The sequence below is a fragment of the Triplophysa rosa genome, linkage group LG13, assembly GCF_024868665.1.
Source record: "Triplophysa rosa linkage group LG13, Trosa_1v2, whole genome shotgun sequence".
NCBI lineage: Eukaryota > Metazoa > Chordata > Actinopteri > Cypriniformes > Nemacheilidae > Triplophysa > Triplophysa rosa.
In genome coordinates, this window is record NC_079902.1 from 1,362,633 (window position 1) to 1,382,076 (window position 19,444).

Consider the following 19,444-nt stretch of genomic DNA (forward strand, 5'->3'; position numbering starts at 1 on the left):
AAATGAATGAACATTTATTTATATAACATTTATATCACATGTTATATAATAATATATTTTTAATGATAATTATATTTTAAAACAACCTTTTTTTATCAACCTCGTATTGTGTATTGCCGCTTGTAGTGACTTTTATTTTGAAAACATTCCACGTCTCATGGTTTCACTTTCTGGTTACGCGCAATAAAATGTGTAATAAACACGTTGTATCTGTTCTCGCTGCTCACTCAAATGTTATTTAGGATTAAATGTCTATAATTTGAAATAAATGTATGTAACGTAACACTAACAAAGCGTTGTTGGTTTGTTTCCCGTACTTTTATTGTGAATGCGTCAGCAGCAGCAGCGTGTTGAGATGTAAACATGGACAGGCCGGACACTACATTCAGTCTGGCTTATATAGTGCTCTCGCTGTGTTTTGTATTTACACCCAATGAGTTTCGCTCGGCTGGTTTTACAGTACAGCACATGTTCTCAGGATGGTTGGGCAGTGAGGACATCAGCTTTATTCAACATCACATCAAGAGAACAACACTAACACTGATCGTCCACTGTTTCCTGCCACTGGGTATGACAACAACACTCATACTGTACACTATTTGAAACTATACACAGTGCAATAATGGAATACCAGCATACTTCTGAATACTACTGTCTGAAGTACACTGCTCTATCAATCTACTACTGTATATCACTCAAGAAGAAGCTGCTCCATAAAAACAAGAGAAGAGAACATTTCTGCAAATTCTAGACAGTTGTCTAGACACGATTCGGTTTCCATAGTTAAGTTCATGTTTTCAACAACAGTTGCTGTGTTTTGGTTCTACACACTATACCGTTGTTAATTCTGCAGTGGAAAAGGTATTCTACTTTCGCTCTAACACGCACGTGTTGTTGTGTACATGTGTGTTGCAGGTTACTACGTAGGGATGTGTTTGGCTGCTCCTGAACAGAATCTTCTATACATCCATCATGCAAGTCAGGGATGGCAAATCTATCTCGCCGTTTCACTGGCCATTCAGCTCGTGAGTTGTGCACTGGCTTTCTATTGGTCCAGACAAGGATGGGTGAATCATCCCATATGTAAAGCTCTCAGCGTTCACGCCCTCCCAAACTCCAGCTGGAGGGCCGTGGCGTCATCCATCAACACTGAATTTCGCCGCATTGACAAATTTGCTTCGGGTTCTCCGAGCGCAAGAGTGATTGTGACCGATACCTGGGTGCTGAAGGTCACCACGTATCACTTGCATGTTGCTTTGCATCAGGACTGTCATTTGACCGTCACCGACTCCAAACATCACAGCCTGTCACCTGATTTAAACACACCAGTGCAGATAGTCACCATCACTGTTGCCAGTATCAATCCCAGAGTCAAGTCTTTTGACATAAGGTCATTTCATATTTACTTATATGTGTTTGTGAGCGTGTGTCTCATCTCCTGAATTCAAACAGAATAGCTGTGTTTTCTCTTCCAGGTTAAAATCTACAGAGTATGTTGAGCTACAGGAAAAACTGCGCGCACCAATCAGAAACGCTGCCAATGTGGTCATCCATCTGACCATGAGTGAGCTGTTTCTGGATACCTTCAAGTCATATGTGAGGATGAATGATGTTTACAGGTGCCCAAGTGGACAGGTGAAGCCCCTCTTTCTTCTGTATTCCATCAATTAAAAATACATATTTCTATAGCTTTTCATTGTTGCAAAGCAGCTTTACAGACAAGGAAAAACAGCATAGAAATAAGGAAAAGAAATAATACAAAAACAAGTACATGTTATTATTACAAATATTTCATGTAATAATTATATATTTGTAATGAAAAAGAAATTATTTTTATTATAATAATAATAATAGGGCTGTAAAACGAATATTTGGGATTCATGGCATTCAGAAAAAAGTTTGTGTTTACATAACATATGTAGGTGTACTGTGCCTATGTAAAAACATACAGATAAACATGCATATATTTTTTAAAGATATATGAAATATAAAAAAATCTTTTTTATTAATGTTAATTTTAAAATCAATTATTGGTAAATATATACAGGATACACTTGAATGTGTATGTTTAATGTGTTTATGAATAGAAAATGAATATGCACAGTACACAGAGACATATGATGTAAACACTTTTATTCTAGATGCGATTCATCGTTTGACATCCCTAATTAATAATGAACAGTTAATAAAAAACTACGCATGTGTTGGAGCCAAGATGTACAAATCCACCACTAGATGGTGCTGTGGACTGAGCCACAGCCAATTGTTAGGAACACCTTTGCTGTTCATTTAAAGCGGCTGAGGAATTGTTTGGTGTTTATTCTGGATCCTGTTTAAAGGCCTGAATATCAGCCATTGAAGACAAAATGTCTAGAACTGGACTGTTTATTTTATTTCCATTTTTTCTTAGTGTGTTTTAAATGTGAAGCTTTGACCTTGTGACACACCTGATGATCCATCAAGTTTATTTTGTCTCTTTTCTTGTATTGCGTTGTAGGAACCTGAGCCGTGTATTGGATGTATGCAGGTCAATGCTAACGTCAAACTTCTGCGGCTGTGTCATGATGACAGTGAATGTCAGCTGTGTTTCTGTCGGCCCATGTGGTGTCTTACGTGTATGGGTAAATGGTTTGCCAGTCGACAGGACCAGCAGCAGCCAGAGACGTGGTTGAGCAGCAGGGTCCCGTGTCCCACCTGCAGGGCCAAATTCTGCATTTTAGATGTCTGTCCTATTATTTGATTCAATATGGAATCGTATATCTGCAGATCTTTCTCAACCTGATGTTTCTGAGCATTTGTGCAAAACGCCTTAAGTGGTTTTGAAGATATTTTCGTATCAGATACTGTATGTGTTGTATCTAGATTTCTCATTCAACAAACATCCACAGCGAAATTCGACCTAGATTTTCAAAATCTCTGTGCCTCTCAATGTAGTAAGATATTTTTCCATATTTCACATATTATGGATTCTCAAAAACGTGTCAAAGTCACATGTCACAGGCAAAACATTAACACTGTTTTTGCCATCTAAATAAGCTACCCCTCAAAAATCTCATTTTGATGCCAAAAAATGTAAAGATTTATAGTTTATGGTATTTTCACATCATGGTGGTATTCATTTATGCTGATTTTAAAATAAAAACTTATCATTTCACAATTACAGTCACGTACTTGTTTTATATCAGCAAACTGATTAGCCCGAATATCCAGTGATAAAACAATTAAAAAACAGGCATATTTTCTATTTTTGTCCTTTTTAAGGTTTTTTTGTAAGATTATTTTCTTGTTTAGCAGACAGACATTCACTGTTTTCTAATCCCCGCAAAACACACACATTTGGTCTGATGCGTGCACATTCATTAGAGAATAAAGGTGTTGACAATCCAACAATAGTGTTTTCCTGCTCAAATGTTTATTTTGATTTTTGTTTACAGAGGAGCACTTTTAACTTCCTGAATTGTATCAGTTATTTTCAAGGCAAAATCATTAACTGTCATTGATATTTAGATCAATCTTGTTATAAAAGGCACATAGATGTTTTGAAGAAAACTGTAAACCCAAAGGTATATGTTTACAAGTTTTAAGTTAAAACTGAAAATAAATTGAACAAATTCAATCAGTTTACATCATCGTTTATTCAAATTTAGTTCATACTAATGAATGCCTTCACAGTACATCATCGGATGCAAATCATAGCAAACAATGAATTAATTCATAGCAAAACTATTTTAATTCAGTGATCATAATTGTTGTGTTTTGGACAGTCTTTGTACTTTTTTCATGTAATAATGTCTAAAAGTGGACAGCTGTTTCTGAACTTTAAATCTCAGTAAAGAAAGAAAAAAAGAGTTTCTCATTGTTCATGCGCTTTATTTACATACAATATCATTTATTGTTGTGTTGGGAGAAAGCAGCATTTTGGTGTTACATGCAGTAAAACAATAATTTGTTTTATATTTAATTCATATGATTCTGTTTTAACATATTTAAAAAATTATTTTCCAATTGTCACTGTCAGAAAGTTCTTGAAATGTCTGTAGCACAAGGAAGGTGGGATGAAGCGATGATGAGTGACTACGTCTAGAAGAGGTCTAAAGACAAAAATAATCAAATGGACACGTCTGAAGTTTTAGACGACTCATTTTTAGTAACTGTTATGTTAAACTGTAGTTTTGAGCTCAGTGTTATGCCCACCTTGTCATGTCTGCATACGAGTACTAATAGCAAAATGTATAAATGTGTGAATATTTTTTGTGAGTACAGTTGATGGTAAAACAAATGAATGTGATTTTCATATTCAGCATGTTAATCTTAACAAAGAAACAGTAGAAATGAAAGCAAAACACAACTTTTTAAAAATTTGTTACATTGTGTTATTGAAGACAGTTGATTTAAAGTTTACCAATTTTTATATAATAATTCTATTTTAGATGGGCTAGACATAACGAAAAATCAGAACAAAGTAAAAAAGAACATGTATGATATCTTTAAATTAATTTAGACTAGAATTGCATGTAAAATTGACTAGTCATTACTTATAATAAACATACCAATACCAATATTATACCGTTAAGCCCAAGAAAGCACGGATACTATTAATAATGTTTTTACATCACATGAAACCACGGCACACAGTCGAACATTAAGGCACAAGTTCAAGCGATGAATGTTTACATAAAGCTGAGAAACTACACTCACACATATCTGACGTGTCAAACAGCAAAACAAATGACAAAATGCTTTCTATGAGAAAGAGTTCCACATGTGTATAGCTGAGGCTGCCCACGACACATGTGATGCTACAACATCTGAGCATGTTGGTCACATTTTCCCAACATACCGAGACATTATCAGAATCATCAGAATTTTCACAAAGTGAAACCATAACAAAAGCAGTTCATAAACAAGCAAGTCAGTCTCATTGAAATAACATGATCACAACACTTATTAAGATGGTAGTTCATAACACTGAGAGGAATATATTCCTTTACATGCCATGACACATGCTTGGTCTTTTTTTGACTTTGCATATTGAAATCAAATCCTCCTCTCCAACTTTCTTGTCCTTTATTGATTTTCTTCATTTAACGTTTAGGACCGAATGACTGACATCACAGCTCGTTTCTCCATACACATTCACACAGCTCTCTATTAATCCATGGACAAACCAGCTTCACTTTATAGTAATATGTTTACGTGATTTATATTGATTCTTTCAGCACTCTGTCTTAACTGTCCTCCAGCACTTGTCAAATACAGCGTGACAAACAGAGAATGTGATGAAATGATACTGAGCAGAGAGAGAGAGAGTATACCAGATACTTGATCAGTCAGCTGTATATTGTCCATTTTTAAATGTGTCAATTTGACCTACAGTGTTATGAAAGGCATGATTGATCGCTATTTAGTCAAAACAGCAATCGATTACAAATCTATGTGTAAATAAATCAACGAGGAATGAAGTCAATGAATAAAACCATGTTTGCAATGATGAATGTGTGATCTTGCCTCATATACTCCTAAAAAGATGTACTTCCAATCAATGTATTATAACACTTAAAAAAAGCATACGGAGCAATATAAACATATTTGTGACATCCTTATTTATGTAAATCGGGATTTGCATATCATTATCTTTATTTGACATGATTATTTCTACATGTATTTCCCTACAGTGGTTAGAAAGTAATGATGAGGCTGTCAATGACAATATGTCCTGAGCGGATTCATCCAGAACGCTCAGGTGATGAATTACTGTCTTTCACATCAGATCTTTCCATCGCTCCACAGATCAGATTCTAGACTGACTGATGCTTTCACTTCTGCCTCGCTCACATGTCATTTGGTCAACTACAGTACAAGTGGCCTTAAATCTCAATGCTGTGGATGTAGAGTCAGTACAGCAGAGCTAGACAGTGGGAAAGATGAACGACGAACCGATTGGGATTGGATGGTGTATTATAATAACAACTATACATAGCTCATTTGAAGTCGATCCTAAAATGTAAAATTCATATGAAAACAAAGCATTTTTGCTGTAGAATGTGCGTGTCTGTTTTTTATTATGATTTAATATGCTGCATTTGAAATGTTTTTAAAAAACTTTTCGGCCCGGTTTCACAGACAAGGCTTAAAGGGACAGTTCACCCAAAAATGAAAATTCTGTCATCATTTACTCACCCTCATGTTGTTTCATACCTGCATAAATTAAAGATATTTGGAAATAATGTTAGCAATTTTCAGTGAACATCATTGACTGCCATAGTAGAAAAAATTCAATGGTAGTCAAAAATAGTTCCCCAAAACTATTGTTTTCCTAAACTTTGTGTTTAACAGAACAAAACATATACAATCTTTTTTTTCTACTATGGTAGTGGATGATGTCACAGAACTGAAAATTGCCAACATTCTTCCAAATATCTTTCTTTGTGTTCAACAGAACAGACATTTATACAGATTTGAAACAACCTGAGGGTGAGTAAATGATGACAGATTTTTCATTTTGGATGAACTGTCCCTTTAAGGTTAGTCCCAGACTAAAATGAATGTGTGACCTGTCTTAACTAATCAGTGCCACTGTTTTGTTTCAAGATGCACACCAGTAATGTATTCTTCTAAGGCATTTTTATAAAAGCGACATAAATATCTTAATTCAACTAATGCATAGTCCTGGCCTAAGATAAACCGTGTCTGTGAAACCGGGCCTACATCTGTACACACTTAAGCAGGTAGGAGCTTGACTTTCATGAACAGAAGGAGTTGTTTGGGGCACAGAGATGACTAACCCCCACATAAACCCCCCCCCCACACACACACACACAATTCCACCAGATGACACCTTCATATGACATAGAAATACATGGCAATGCAATAAAACAGAGATCAGGAAAAGACTAAACATACTCATTTATGTCTGATTAGATTATTTATTCATATCTATTTACACTTTTTTACATTTCATTGCAAAATATATTTACTTTTAAATGTGGCAAATATGATTACTGATGACATGAACGTTTCAATTTGTTTGAAGAAAGTTTCATTTTTTTATAACATTAAACAAAACAATGTTCAGACCCGTCACAGTAAGTATCTAATATCTGATCCACATGCAAACCGTGTTCAAAACAAAATGTCTTTTTTTATAAAACATTGATCATCATTATGTCTCCTGTCCGTTCATGTTTTTTTAATATGAGGAGAGCAGTATAATAAACAATACAAAAAAAGATGTTTAGAATACCTTTAAATGTGTTAAAGCTTAATGTTTAAAGTCTTGTGTATGATTTTAATGCTGAAGCGTAAAAAAGCCCCAAAATGCTACAATAACTGATTGAGCAACAGTTGAATTGGTAAGAGAGTTATAAATCTATGTGTTGTTAGTATTGGTTTCACATCAAACCGTGTACCAGCCATGGTTGTTATTATGCAAAAACGAAAATAAAGTATTGGGATAAAATATCGGTCCATTTTGCAAGATATGTCCCAAAATAATAAGAATAAAAAAGTCTGAAAATGGATGAATGTTTTGAAGTAAGGCAAAGCAAATAATGCTGACACTGTCAGAACGCAATGAATGATGATACTGTATGAACACTTTATATTTGCACTAATATCACTTGCTTTCACATCATAAAATATATATGATATATACTGTATGCATCACTTATATAAAAGTGTTGACACATGTATACGGAAAGTGATCTTCATTATGGGATATAGACAAAGTGGAAGGAGTAAAGTGGTTTACCCAGTAAAACTCCAGCAGATCACCAGTTGAAGAGCGAGTTGTGTCCTAATGTCATGAAGTAGATTTGACTACATCCACCAGACTGAACAGAAGCAAAGAAAACCTGCAGAAAAACACACACAGAGCGTTCATTTGTACCGTAGTAAGCACGGTACGTACATCTTCTAACAGCAGCGTAACCACATTCAACACGTCAAAGATTTCGATTGTCTACATAAATGACTTTTCTAGACTAAAGATGAAGTCAAAACAGCATAAAAACGCTGCAAAAGAGCAGAGGGCTGGAGTGTCGTCTTGGCGTTTTTTAAGGCATAAAACTTACTTTATCATTTCTCTCACACAGGAACTTGAGCTTCTGAGCTTTTTTATGCATGAACACTCCCTCCAGATTCCCAGTCTTGGCAGATCTGAGCTCAATGGCTTTCTCTCCCCAACCCATCACTTGATTTGACTGAAGGTAAGCTGAAACACAACACTGAAACATGAATATACACTTCACCTACTGTAAGTTAGTACAAACAACCAATACACAGGTACACCGTATGAAACACGTTATGTTTTAACCATCAACATGCAAACGAAACGGTTTCGATTTGAAATGAACACACCATAAAACATACACGCGCACATGGATGTGACTTCTCGCTAAAAACAGCACACACATAAACAACGTCAATGTTTGAAAAGTACCACAAGCCCTCTATATGAACTGGCCAAGGTCGTGTAGTTGAAAAAAGTGTTTCATTTTCTTCTTTTCAACGTGACTTGCCCTGTTTAGCCTATCCTGTTTAATTGATGGGTTTATAGCTGTATTGTTCAAAAATGACAAATGATGTTCTGGCTTCAAAACAAGTCGAGCTCTATTAAGCTAGTGAAAAAATGATTCTCTAAAATTCAATTTATCTAAATTCAGATAAATGCATTTAGTTGAGCTTACTCCATTATTTTTAGTTACCTTAGCACCATTAAATTGAGTTGATCCAAGTATATTAAATTCAGTAATTACACTATAATACAATCAGGGTAATTCTACTTAAATTAAGACATATGACGTGAATAAAATGATGCTTTCCACAGTTAAAATGATCTAAATATGGTATGCATTTAAAAAGAAATAAACATTTCTTATATTCACTATATTGTTAATGTGACATTAAGTATTCATTTGTATCTTTCCCAATTAGAGTTATTATAGTTTTGATTTTAGTTTTATTAATATTTAAAATGAGCTTTTATTTTTTTGGTACATGCGCTTTTGTCATTTTATCATTTATCTGTTTATTTTTTATGTTGCTATATAATATGAATTCATTTTTATTTTAGTTCTTGTTTATTGTTATAATTTTAGTGCTTTAAACTTATTTCACTTGACTTTTGAGGCAACATTTCAATTTTCCCTTTAGTTAAGTTTTTCCCAATCATTTCTAGGTCAATATATGATTTGATTCCAATGAACAGAAACGTTTACAAAGTTTTAATTTTAGTAACCTAAGATATTCCTGCAAATACTATAGTAAAACTATGGTTCAGATTCAAAAGGGCTTTTATTGAGATCTCAGCAGATCACAAGTTAACACATGTACACATCTGAAAATATGCACACAAGAATTGATAAGAAGAATTGACATTTTAATTTCAAGTGTCTGATTCCTATTCTTTTTGATTCTGATCCGATTCTTAACCTTTCAATTCCTATTCCGAATTGAAATAGATGTTCGATTCCCAATCCTACTCTTCTGAAAAATGGTAACCACAAAATAAAAAAAACCAACAAACTCGACAAGTAGCAAACATCTTTTTTTCCAGTGTACAAGAAGTTTATCCAGACGGAAAAGGAGCTCGATAGCAAAAAGTGTTTAGTAAAAAACATACATCAATCAAAGGGCTTCAGGTTTGCTGCTAAAGCTTCACTTTAATGTTAAGCTCTTCTAAGATGAAATAAATGTACAGAAAGCCTTTGTCTCCAGCATTATGACATTAATGTATTGACTGACACATGCTCTCGTATTCATTGAATTTAACGCATGGATCAGAAACTCTGTGCTGAGACCAGACAGATGAACACAGAATAAAGATTCATCATCAGATCTGTCAGATTTGTCTGACGTTAAAGATCTCAACACGGTTGTAAATGGTTTTGGAGGCTAAACGACTGAATGGAAATCCTGACACAGATCTGAGACTCACCGACAGAGGCGGGCATCTCCCCCCACTGCAGCACCGTCTCCTTGGTGATGCGGCCATAGGTGTCAATATAGACGCCCTCGTCCTCGTAACACAGCAACAGCTCCATCCCACGGCTGCTGGGGAGGATGATGACGGCGTGAGGCCGAATCACGCCCTGGATCTGAAACACAGCACATGAACATTAACCTCCTTGATTTAAATCCATTATAAACTCATAAGCACTGCTGAACGCTTATATACCGGCTCATGAAAGCGACAAGCCTCAAGAAAACCGTACAAATCACAATCTGGCTTCGTTTACAGAAGGACTGTTCAAGAACGCAGAACTCAACCCAACACATGGATGGCACAACTCCTCAAGTCCCCAATATTGTGTGGCCGTGACGTCTGATGCTGAGACTATGGTTTATTGAGTACATCCAAGGGTTCTGGGATAGTTTTCTTTACATTGTTGAAGTTCAGTTACTGCAGTGATATGGAACTGTAATGTGGCCCACAGACCTGGAACTACTTTATAGTCGTGTGTATTTAGAACAGCTATCGGGTGTTGTTAGGCACGACATGGACTGTGAACCACAGCTTCACAGGGGGTAACGCTTTAATAAAACCATATCAGTCAGATACTTACATTTACATTTAGTCATTTAGCAGACGCTTTTCTCCAAAGCGATAAAAACAGTAGAAGCCTGGGCCGCGGTTCCCGAAACCTTCTTTTTGCTCCGTCGTTCTTGAGTGATACCTGAAGCTGTACCTTATCGTTGTTATGTGTTTCCCGAAACCTTTAGTCAAACTGCAGCGATACAGCAATGTTTGGCTTTTTTTTTGCTAAATCAAAGACGGCGCCATCCGCGGAGCAATTTAGTGCATTTAATCCGCGAAAACCTAGCTACAATTCTAATTATAGAAAAGTGAACCCGCCACGGCAGCAAATTCAGCAGCTTTTGGATCTTGATAGTCTAACTTTGTCAAGACAAACTCAACGGAGCAATTCAGCTCTAGCTGTTTCTCCTGCTACAGCTGTTGATTATATGTTCCGCGTTCTGCGCTTTTATTGAGTAACTATGGCAACATATATAGAGTGAATAATTGATTGTGGAACGATGGATATCCATTAATTCCGCACCACCGCCATGGACAGCACCTGGTGACGTGTGACGGAAGAAAGTAACCTCCTCAGGTATAGCTCGGGAAACACGTCTAGAGAAGGTATAACTGTAGCGCGCTAAGAGACAACGTTATTGGGAAACGCAGCCCTGATCTGTAGATTTGCAATTTTTCTCATCATCCATGACCGGTGAAGTGATTGCTTGGTAAAGTATAACACACACACACACAGAGAGCGCTGTACTTGCCTGACTAAAAGCTAAATTCCCACACACTGTGCTTCTTTCCGTCTGTAAAGCCACCACAATCCTGAGCATCAACACGGGCATCCAGAGCCGCAGAGCGATCTTTATCCTCTGCCGTGGGATTCTCATCAGCACCGGCCGTGCAAACCCACCGCAGAGAGTGTGCGAGAGATGAACGGCACGACAACTGTCAGCAGGTGGACGAGTGGTGCGTGGGAAAGTGTTTACTAATGAGGGTGCGAGAGAGATGGAAGAAACCTAACGGTCGGCGCGTGCGCGAGTGAAAAGTGAGCAAATGTTGGCAAGAGAAGCTACGTGATGAAGTGCCGCCCAGTCTGCAAATAACAGGTCATTTCTATGGGCTCATGCTTGGGAGGAGTTATTTTGGGACTTGAGATCAGTTGCATATTGAACTAGCACACACACGCGTGGAACTACAGTATGTGGGACAGCTCAGTGGCGTGTGGGCCGCTGGTGTGAGGGGGTGAACGCACCGCTACAGTCATCTCTCTGTGTGTGTGTGTGTGTGTGATGGATCCGCTCAGAAGCTGAACGTGTGTGGGCTGTCAGTACTGCACATTACACCGTATTATGATCTTCTGCATTACCTGCAGATTTATAAAAGCCGAAACACGGCACCCTTACTGTTTTCTAAAAGAAAAAGTCTGCCAATGGGGTGAGAAAAATAAAGGTTCCTATGCCATGGTCTGTTTGAATACTGGATTCTGATTGGCTGGAAGGTGTGCATTAAAAGCCTTTAATGCACAGGTAGCTCCAGTCAGTTTGATTACATTTGAAATTTAACTGACAAAATCACTGTAATGTTCACCTGTTTGCTCTAAAATTTCACTGTAAACATCAATAAAAGATTTAACTTGGCAAATGGCCATGGTATAAGCGGGATAATCCACAGCTAGCTGTGGATTATCCCTTACTTAAGTACCTAATTCAAGTTTATTTTCTCACCCTATTGTCAGAATTGTTTTGCACGTTTTAAACATAAAGTTACCTGAAAGTACAAGGAAATGTATCGTGATTAAGAACGTTTAGATATTTGTGCTATAAAGCAAGACAAAAATGCTCAGTAAGGATGTCGTTTCTGCAGTGTAGGCCGATATTTGATTTGATTTCAATAAACAGAAAGGTTTATAAAATTTAAAGTTTAGTGCTCTATAATAACCTTGCTTTAGGGGTGGACCTTCATGTTTGCTTTTTTCGAATAATCATTCTATTGTTTTCATTCGTTGTGTCGTAATATTCCAATCAATTTCTGGTCGCTTAGACACATCGTGGTTCTAGTTTTGTGTTTTGTGGGTAATCCCGTCATATCTAGACGACACTAAATAAAACTAGACTAGCACGCGTACCAATGGTTTCTATTGAGCGCCTGTGTTTGCTGAATCACTCACATGACTGGGCAGGTAGAGATCGAAGGGTGTGCCTGAGTCCACATCAATGGCATGAAAACCAAAGTGAGAGCCATAGATGACCTTTAACCTCTGTCCATTCTCCACCGTCAGGTCAACTGAGAGAGGCTTCTGAGGCAGTGATGTGAAAGACTGGCCGGACATACAGAAGAGAACCGAGTTATTATTCTTCATCTACAGGAAAATACACAGCATGAACATTCTAGTTTTTATACAGTAGTTATCATTTGGACTTCATGTCAGATCGGCTTAAGGAAACACACTTAACTGAGTAAACAATGTTTCCATATCCATACAAATGACCAGGACAACAGGAATGAGGTGTTATAAATATAGACGGCAGAAGTTTATTTGGGAAATGGAGTTAGTCTCTTAGGACGGCAGTGAAGTAGGACACGTATTCTGAAGTGACCCAGTTACACCCACAAACCCAATTACGTTCCCTATCATTACACTACACATGTATAAAGGACGAATATATATACAGTACATTGATATTTAAAATGAGAGGGGATAAGACACGTCTGACAAGTTTTTATTTTATTAGACACTGGATTATTTGTTGGATCTTGTGCCTGGTTCAGCTTTCACCACAAAATTAAAATAAAACATATTGTTAGTTGTTTTTGTAACATACAAATATGTGATGCATGTATTCTGTATATAAACACAGTATATTAGATGTGATATTATTTTTATAACATTTAAGCAGGATTTCTAATTATTGTAAAACAAATACAAAACATATTATTGCAATGCATCTGGATATTTTACATTTTTTAAATTGTTTAGTTTTTTTCATTGAAACTCAAGCTGTAAAGATTTTTTTCCAGATTCACATGATTATTTTGGGCTGTAGTGTCAGGGGTCGTGTAGTCATTCAGAATCAAACAACGGCAATGACAAATGGTCAGTCCCACCACTTTCCCTCTATTCACCCGACTGAAGAGTAATAGGACATCTCTAGTAATATCTGAGCCTCACCTTAAAAGCCATAAACTTGTGATATGGTTTTGGAGCCCATGCAAAGACCTCCACAGCGTTCCTCAGAGCGATAACCAGGAACTTGATTTTTTCATAGCGAACTGAAATCATGTAAAAACATTAGTGTGAATGAAGTGTGTGAAGCAGCGGGTACAGTAAACACACGTCTGAGAACATAGCTCTTACATTAAAGTCCCAGTGAAATTAAAAAATCACAATGCTTATTTTTTCATGAAATATTGAAGCGTAAATAAATTATCAATGTGGGTCATTCTTTTTTTTTATTACTTCCGTCCAGTAGTGACTATCCATCTTAAATGACGCATGTTAGACGGCTTGGGCGGAGCATCCGTTAACTCCTCCCCTTCAACTGTCAGTCTGCTGCCAGTTCCATTTCAAAATGCAACGGCTGTTTTATACATCCAATCAAAGCGCAGAGAAAGACGAAAGCTCATAAGAAATTCCATTTCCCTCGGAAATGCGTCAAAATACGGAAGTAAAAACGATCGCAAATTCCGGTTCACAGGGACTTTAATGTATTTGACATTATAGATACTTTAGCCAGACAGTACATAGCTGTTTGTGTTCCCCATGACCGTGGCATTGACGGTGGACATTTGTACATGACATGTAATACACTGCTGTTTGGACATCTTTCAGATCTGAAACTATGATCAGGCACTTACCCACTTTATAGCTGACACAGCCCTCCAGTTCACCCACCGATGTCCAGCCCTGTTTTCTCTCCACTTCTGGATCATTCCGCAAGATCTTATTTCTCAACCAGGACAGGTAGTACAGCCTCAGCTTGTTTTTCTTACCTTCCCACAGGTACAGATAAGAATGATGGAGAACACACTTAATAGGTTTTGATAATACGTGCTCTTTTAAAACATTCGAAATGATCTGGCATGGTTTTACCGTAGTAAAATAACACATAACAACAGCAATATGACGAAAGACACAGATGTTTTACAAAGTTATAGTTAGTATTAAAAATGATAATATGAGGAAACACTTGTTCATTTATATAGTATAAATGTGTGACACAGGCTTATCACACTCGGTTGCTATGATACAGAGTATCCACTGAAGTAATGTGTTATTAACATCTGAAAAAAATATATGAATATTGTGCTCTCCTGGGGATATCACCTGCTACAGACGTGAATACTCTGAAACATGCGATAATAACCTTTGCATTGTTTGCACTGTGATTGGACAGCCGAGTAAAATGTGTGGCGTGTTGTACTTGTGGGTGTGTGGCCCAATTCAGATGTTTATGATCAATTCAATCGGATATGACCCACCAACGTATAAGCAGGAAAAAAGCACATGGATTTTGACATTCTCAGATCGGTTTTAATAATAAACCAATGGGATATGAGTCAAATACGTGCAGCTGCCATGTAAGCCATTGGAAACAACTGGAAAAATGCACTGGCACGGCGGACACACTGCTACTTGTGACGGGGAACGGCATCCACTCCGAACAGTACAGCTGACACCGTCTTGTTTTTTAGTGATTGTGAAACAGAGGCACAGCTCCTGTATGTACCTGAGATGGTGATGAGAACATTGAGTCCCTCCAGCACATCCATCTGCTGAAAGCGTCTGCGGCTGATGAGAGAGTAAACTTTGCCCTGACCACTGCGGTCCAGCAGCCACAGACCGTTCTCTGTGCCCACCAGCAGATTCACACCTGCACACAAGCACCTGACACTGTTACAGGCCATTCAGACAGAACGCATTTTACCATTCCAATACGCTACTTTCCCATTGTTTTTCTATGTAAACACGTGTTTGACGGACGTGCATGACTATGGGATTACTTTTGTGTCAATAAAAATGCATGCAAACTTTAAAAAAACTAACAAAAATATACAATGAGAAAGAAAAACAACACTTTGATAATGAAAACAATAAACTCAATTGCAAGAATGTGACATGATTTTCAAATAAACTGATATTTTTCTTAACAATTTTCTAAGTTTCGTTTTTGCAAATAATAGTTTTGAATTCGCTGCTAGATTTTTCATTTGCGCTTTCCGAGTTTTCGTTTACGCTTCTCAAGTTCGTTCGCCTTTCTGGCACAAATCTCACGTGTGGGCGGGACTTATGGCCGCTTTACGCTGATTGGCTAGTGAGTTTTTGATTGATAGCTCCCTGACAAGGAAATCGATACTGAAGACAGTACAGTGCAACGAATCTTAGAGAACGATCTGCATGCTGTTATCTTTATCGTTTGTACTTGAAACTACTTTCTTATTTAGTTAGTATACTAGTAATTGGTATTTGAAGTTGGTAAGTCACGCGCGGTGTGGATCCAAGCGTCCTCCTCAGCCTCAGATAAATGAATGTAATTCAGAAAATAAAGAAAATCGCTAAAAGTTTTATTCCTGTACAGTAGCAATTCTGTCTTTACTAAGCGCGTTCATTGTGTGCTTTATATTTTTTGTCAGGTATTATTTTATGGACTATTAAGATTATTTTCTTAAAAAGGAACAAACAACTTGCATTATAACATCCAATAAAGACACGTTACTGCATAGTTACTGTACAGAGAAACTTTTATTAACTTTTATTACGATTTTATTATCTCGGTTACATGAATGTACCTGAGGGTGACTTGCATCCAGCTGAAGAGGAGGATGACGTTGTCGCTCTTGCATACGGTCTCCTTTTAAAGAATTAAGTCCACTTATAAGTCAATTACTGTATCTTTCTTTTTAAACTCATGGTGAATGTACAGTATTACACCCCTTTCTTTACATTCACAGAAAGTACACCTCATAAAACACTACCAATACATTCAAATGACATTTATGTTTTTTAAACGCTACAACAAAACAAATTCCTAAGGTGACACAATTAGCGGCCTTTAGAGTGTTTTATTAATTTAGTCTGCCTCTTGCAAACAACAATTTCATTAGGTATTTACACACCTACGTAAAACAGGTAAAGGAAAAGCAGAAGAGAGACTTCTTAAACTATAAACAAACATTTAAAGATAGAAACAATACATAAAATGCCACCACGATTATAATCTATAAATCAGAAATATGAACTGGAAGCATAACACTTTATTGTATATCTCCTCAAAACTCGCTAGGCATCTCGTTTTCCTGATATCATTGTAATTATAAATTATAGTCTGCCGTTTTGACGGCCTCTAAACCCACGTAAAGTTGCATGTGAATATGGCTAGCTATCCTGTATTTGCTCGACGTTGGCTTGTTGTTACGGCGTGATAGAGCCTGGAAGCGTGTCCTACTTTTAAGTGCGTGAAAGTTGGCAACCCTGCTAATATACTAACAAAATAAGTACAAACACTAAAACAGTACAATACAGAAAACCGCAAACAGATTGCTCTCTAATCCGCTGCACTGTCTTCAGTATCGACTTCCTGGTCAGGGAGCTGTCAATCCAAATCTCACTAACCAATGAGAGTAAAGCGGCCATAAGTCCCGCCCACACATGAGTTTTGTGCCAGAAAGGCGAACGAAAACTTGAGACGTGTTTTTTTTCTTTCTCATTGTATATTTTTGTTCGTTTTTTTAAGTTTGCGTTCATTTTTATTGACACAAAAGTAATCCCATACATGACCGTTATGCTCGCGTCTTTTGAAGCACCTCGCACACGAGCGCCGTGTTTTTAAGCTGCCGTGTCAAGTAAAAAAAAACCTACTTTTACATGCAGCGCTGCTCATCAATGTCAGTTCCAAAAGCAGTGAACCAATCAGAAGAACTTGGAGGCGGGGCAAGCGTTGCCAGCTTCTGTTTACAGCAGCAAGTTGGCATGACAACCGTTTTATTTGACGGCAACATGGCGGAGGAGGCGTTCTAGGCTGCACTTTTTAAAAAACCATATCTGAGCGCTGCGTTCTGTCTGAATGGCCCCTTAAACTGCATTAATACAGCATTCTAAAACAAAGCACTTGTTTTCAAACACAATTTTATGTGCAGACCCGTCCGCTCATTTCTGAAATGCTCCTCGGCCAATCAGATGGGAGGACAGGAAGCAACATGTTGTGCAGTGTGACGTGTGTGTCTTACCCCACAGACTGGCACAGAGGACTTCAGCATTGAACTTCTTCTTGTATTTACGGATCTCTGGTGCATCACTCTGAGGTCTGATGTTTGTGGGATTGACGTTCACCACCGAACCTTTCCTGTGCGTCTGTCTCCTGCCGTTCACTGAAACACCCACACACACACAGATCAAGTGTGTTGGAGAGAGCAATGACACAGTACATGTGTGTGTGTGTGAGTCTTACATTGACTGTATCCCGGTGGACTCTGAGGGGGTGAGATCGGCAACAGTCGAGGGTCAATAAACGGCGAGAAGGAAGAGGAAGATGATGAGGTGCTTTTCCCTGCCTGTGTGTTTATTAACTTCTGTAAACACAAGACCACACCACAAACTACGTGATTATTTGCTAAGGCGAAGTCGTGGATAGGATGATGCCGCACATTTTCACAATTCTTGTGTGTTTGAATACAGTGCTGAAACACGCACATCAAACGAGTTTTGCGTTGTTATCTGGCGGTGTTCGCGGCTCTTGTGCAGGAGGTCTGGCAGACCACAGGTGTCATGTGATCCGGCTGCTCTCTGATGGACGTGATGTGTTTGCATTGCTGCACTCTGCTGGAGAAACATGAACATTTCCTTTTCAATCTCTCTGGAACACATCTACGGACGAACGATTCACACTGAACAAGATTTCTTCACCTGCTGCGGTTTCACATTGGGATGAGGTTGAAGAACTATTTCATTACACTGTCCTCGGGATATCAAACTCCTCCCATTGCTCAATGGAGACCTTAAACAAACAAACAAACAAACCCATTTTTGGTCATCCCCGCGGGATTCTGTCTGTTTGCTTTGGCTTTTGGATGTATTCAATGTTGGAAGTATGAACTCAGACCTTGTCCTCGGTCATTACCAACATTAACTAAGCTACTGTCACGAGGGCCATGATGAGTTAACGCTGTCTGTCGTGAGGTATGCAGATTGAATCTACATTTTGGTGTGTATGGTACGAGTCCATTCTTGGATGTAAAAGCATTAGTAAAGGATGTCTGACATGATTCACTGGATGAATTTGTTGAATCAGTCACATGAGAAAACCCAACATGTTCAAAAAACCATCCAGCTGTCTCCTTTCTCAGTCATTTCACTCATATGTTGTAACACAGTGTGACAGCTATAGGAATCAGAGATTATAAGGATACATGACAAGAGTTCATCTACAGTAATAGGGTTTATTATGATACATATGAGCTTTTGAAGTGAGGATTTTAACATTCACTAACACATTTAACATGAACTCGGTCGCAATAACCTGTTGGTTGTTTATTAATGTGTTTAGAACATGGCCACTTATCAAGTAAATATATATATATATATATCAACTTACATTTACTTAAAGCCTTTAACAATACTGCAATTTTAATAAATCTGCAATTCAAGTAACTTTAATTTTCATAGACTATTATATACTGTATGTCCTCCTCTATGTTTTTAGCTCTTCGTATCTAACTGGAAACACATGGGCGTCTAGAGACATATATCACGAGTTTTAAACTAAACTTAATATTAAAAACACCTCCATTAGTTTGACAAGACAAAGTGATACGAAGATTAAAGTACCACCACAATGATCCGTATAGAGACTGACATAACATTAACCAATCAGAATCAAGAATTTCTTTTTGTTTCATAAATGGTGCTCCAGAACTGTGTTC

At 37.5% G+C, this 19,444-nt stretch overlaps 2 protein-coding genes across 3 annotated transcripts in view; one reads left to right on the forward strand and one right to left on the reverse strand.

Moving 5' to 3' along the window:
- The first annotated feature begins 84 nt into the window (after positions 1–84).
- tmem129 (transmembrane protein 129, E3 ubiquitin protein ligase) lies at positions 85–3,233 on the forward strand. The gene is made up of 4 exons (XM_057349299.1): positions 85–568; positions 916–1,390; positions 1,476–1,635; positions 2,498–3,233. Exons 1-4 carry the CDS (start codon positions 364–366, stop codon positions 2,738–2,740), a joined length of 1,083 nt encoding a protein of 360 aa, XP_057205282.1. The 5' UTR covers positions 85–363; the 3' UTR covers positions 2,741–3,233.
- Positions 3,234–6,906: 3,673 nt separating this feature from the next.
- The window catches only part of si:zfos-2326c3.2 (mitogen-activated protein kinase kinase kinase kinase 4), a 35,329-nt gene continuing 22,791 nt past the window's right edge, over positions 6,907–19,444 (reverse strand). The window contains exons 22-32 of one of the 2 annotated variants that reach the window (XM_057349232.1): positions 18,429–18,519; positions 18,216–18,341; positions 17,974–18,094; positions 17,753–17,893; positions 15,256–15,399; positions 14,384–14,518; positions 13,698–13,798; positions 12,696–12,845; positions 9,938–10,097; positions 8,073–8,212; positions 6,907–7,853 (exon numbers count right to left, since the gene is read on the reverse strand). In XM_057349232.1, coding sequence (XP_057205215.1) covers positions 7,770–7,853; positions 8,073–8,212; positions 9,938–10,097; positions 12,696–12,845; positions 13,698–13,798; positions 14,384–14,518; positions 15,256–15,399; positions 17,753–17,893; positions 17,974–18,094; positions 18,216–18,341; positions 18,429–18,519 — 1,393 coding nt within the window. In that variant the 3' untranslated portion in view covers positions 6,907–7,769. Of the gene's footprint in view, positions 7,854–8,072; positions 8,213–9,937; positions 10,098–12,695; positions 12,846–13,697; positions 13,799–14,383; positions 14,519–15,255; positions 15,400–17,752; positions 17,894–17,973; positions 18,095–18,215; positions 18,345–18,428; positions 18,520–19,444 lie in introns of both variants that reach the window. The other variant, XM_057349231.1, reaches the window with a different exon arrangement.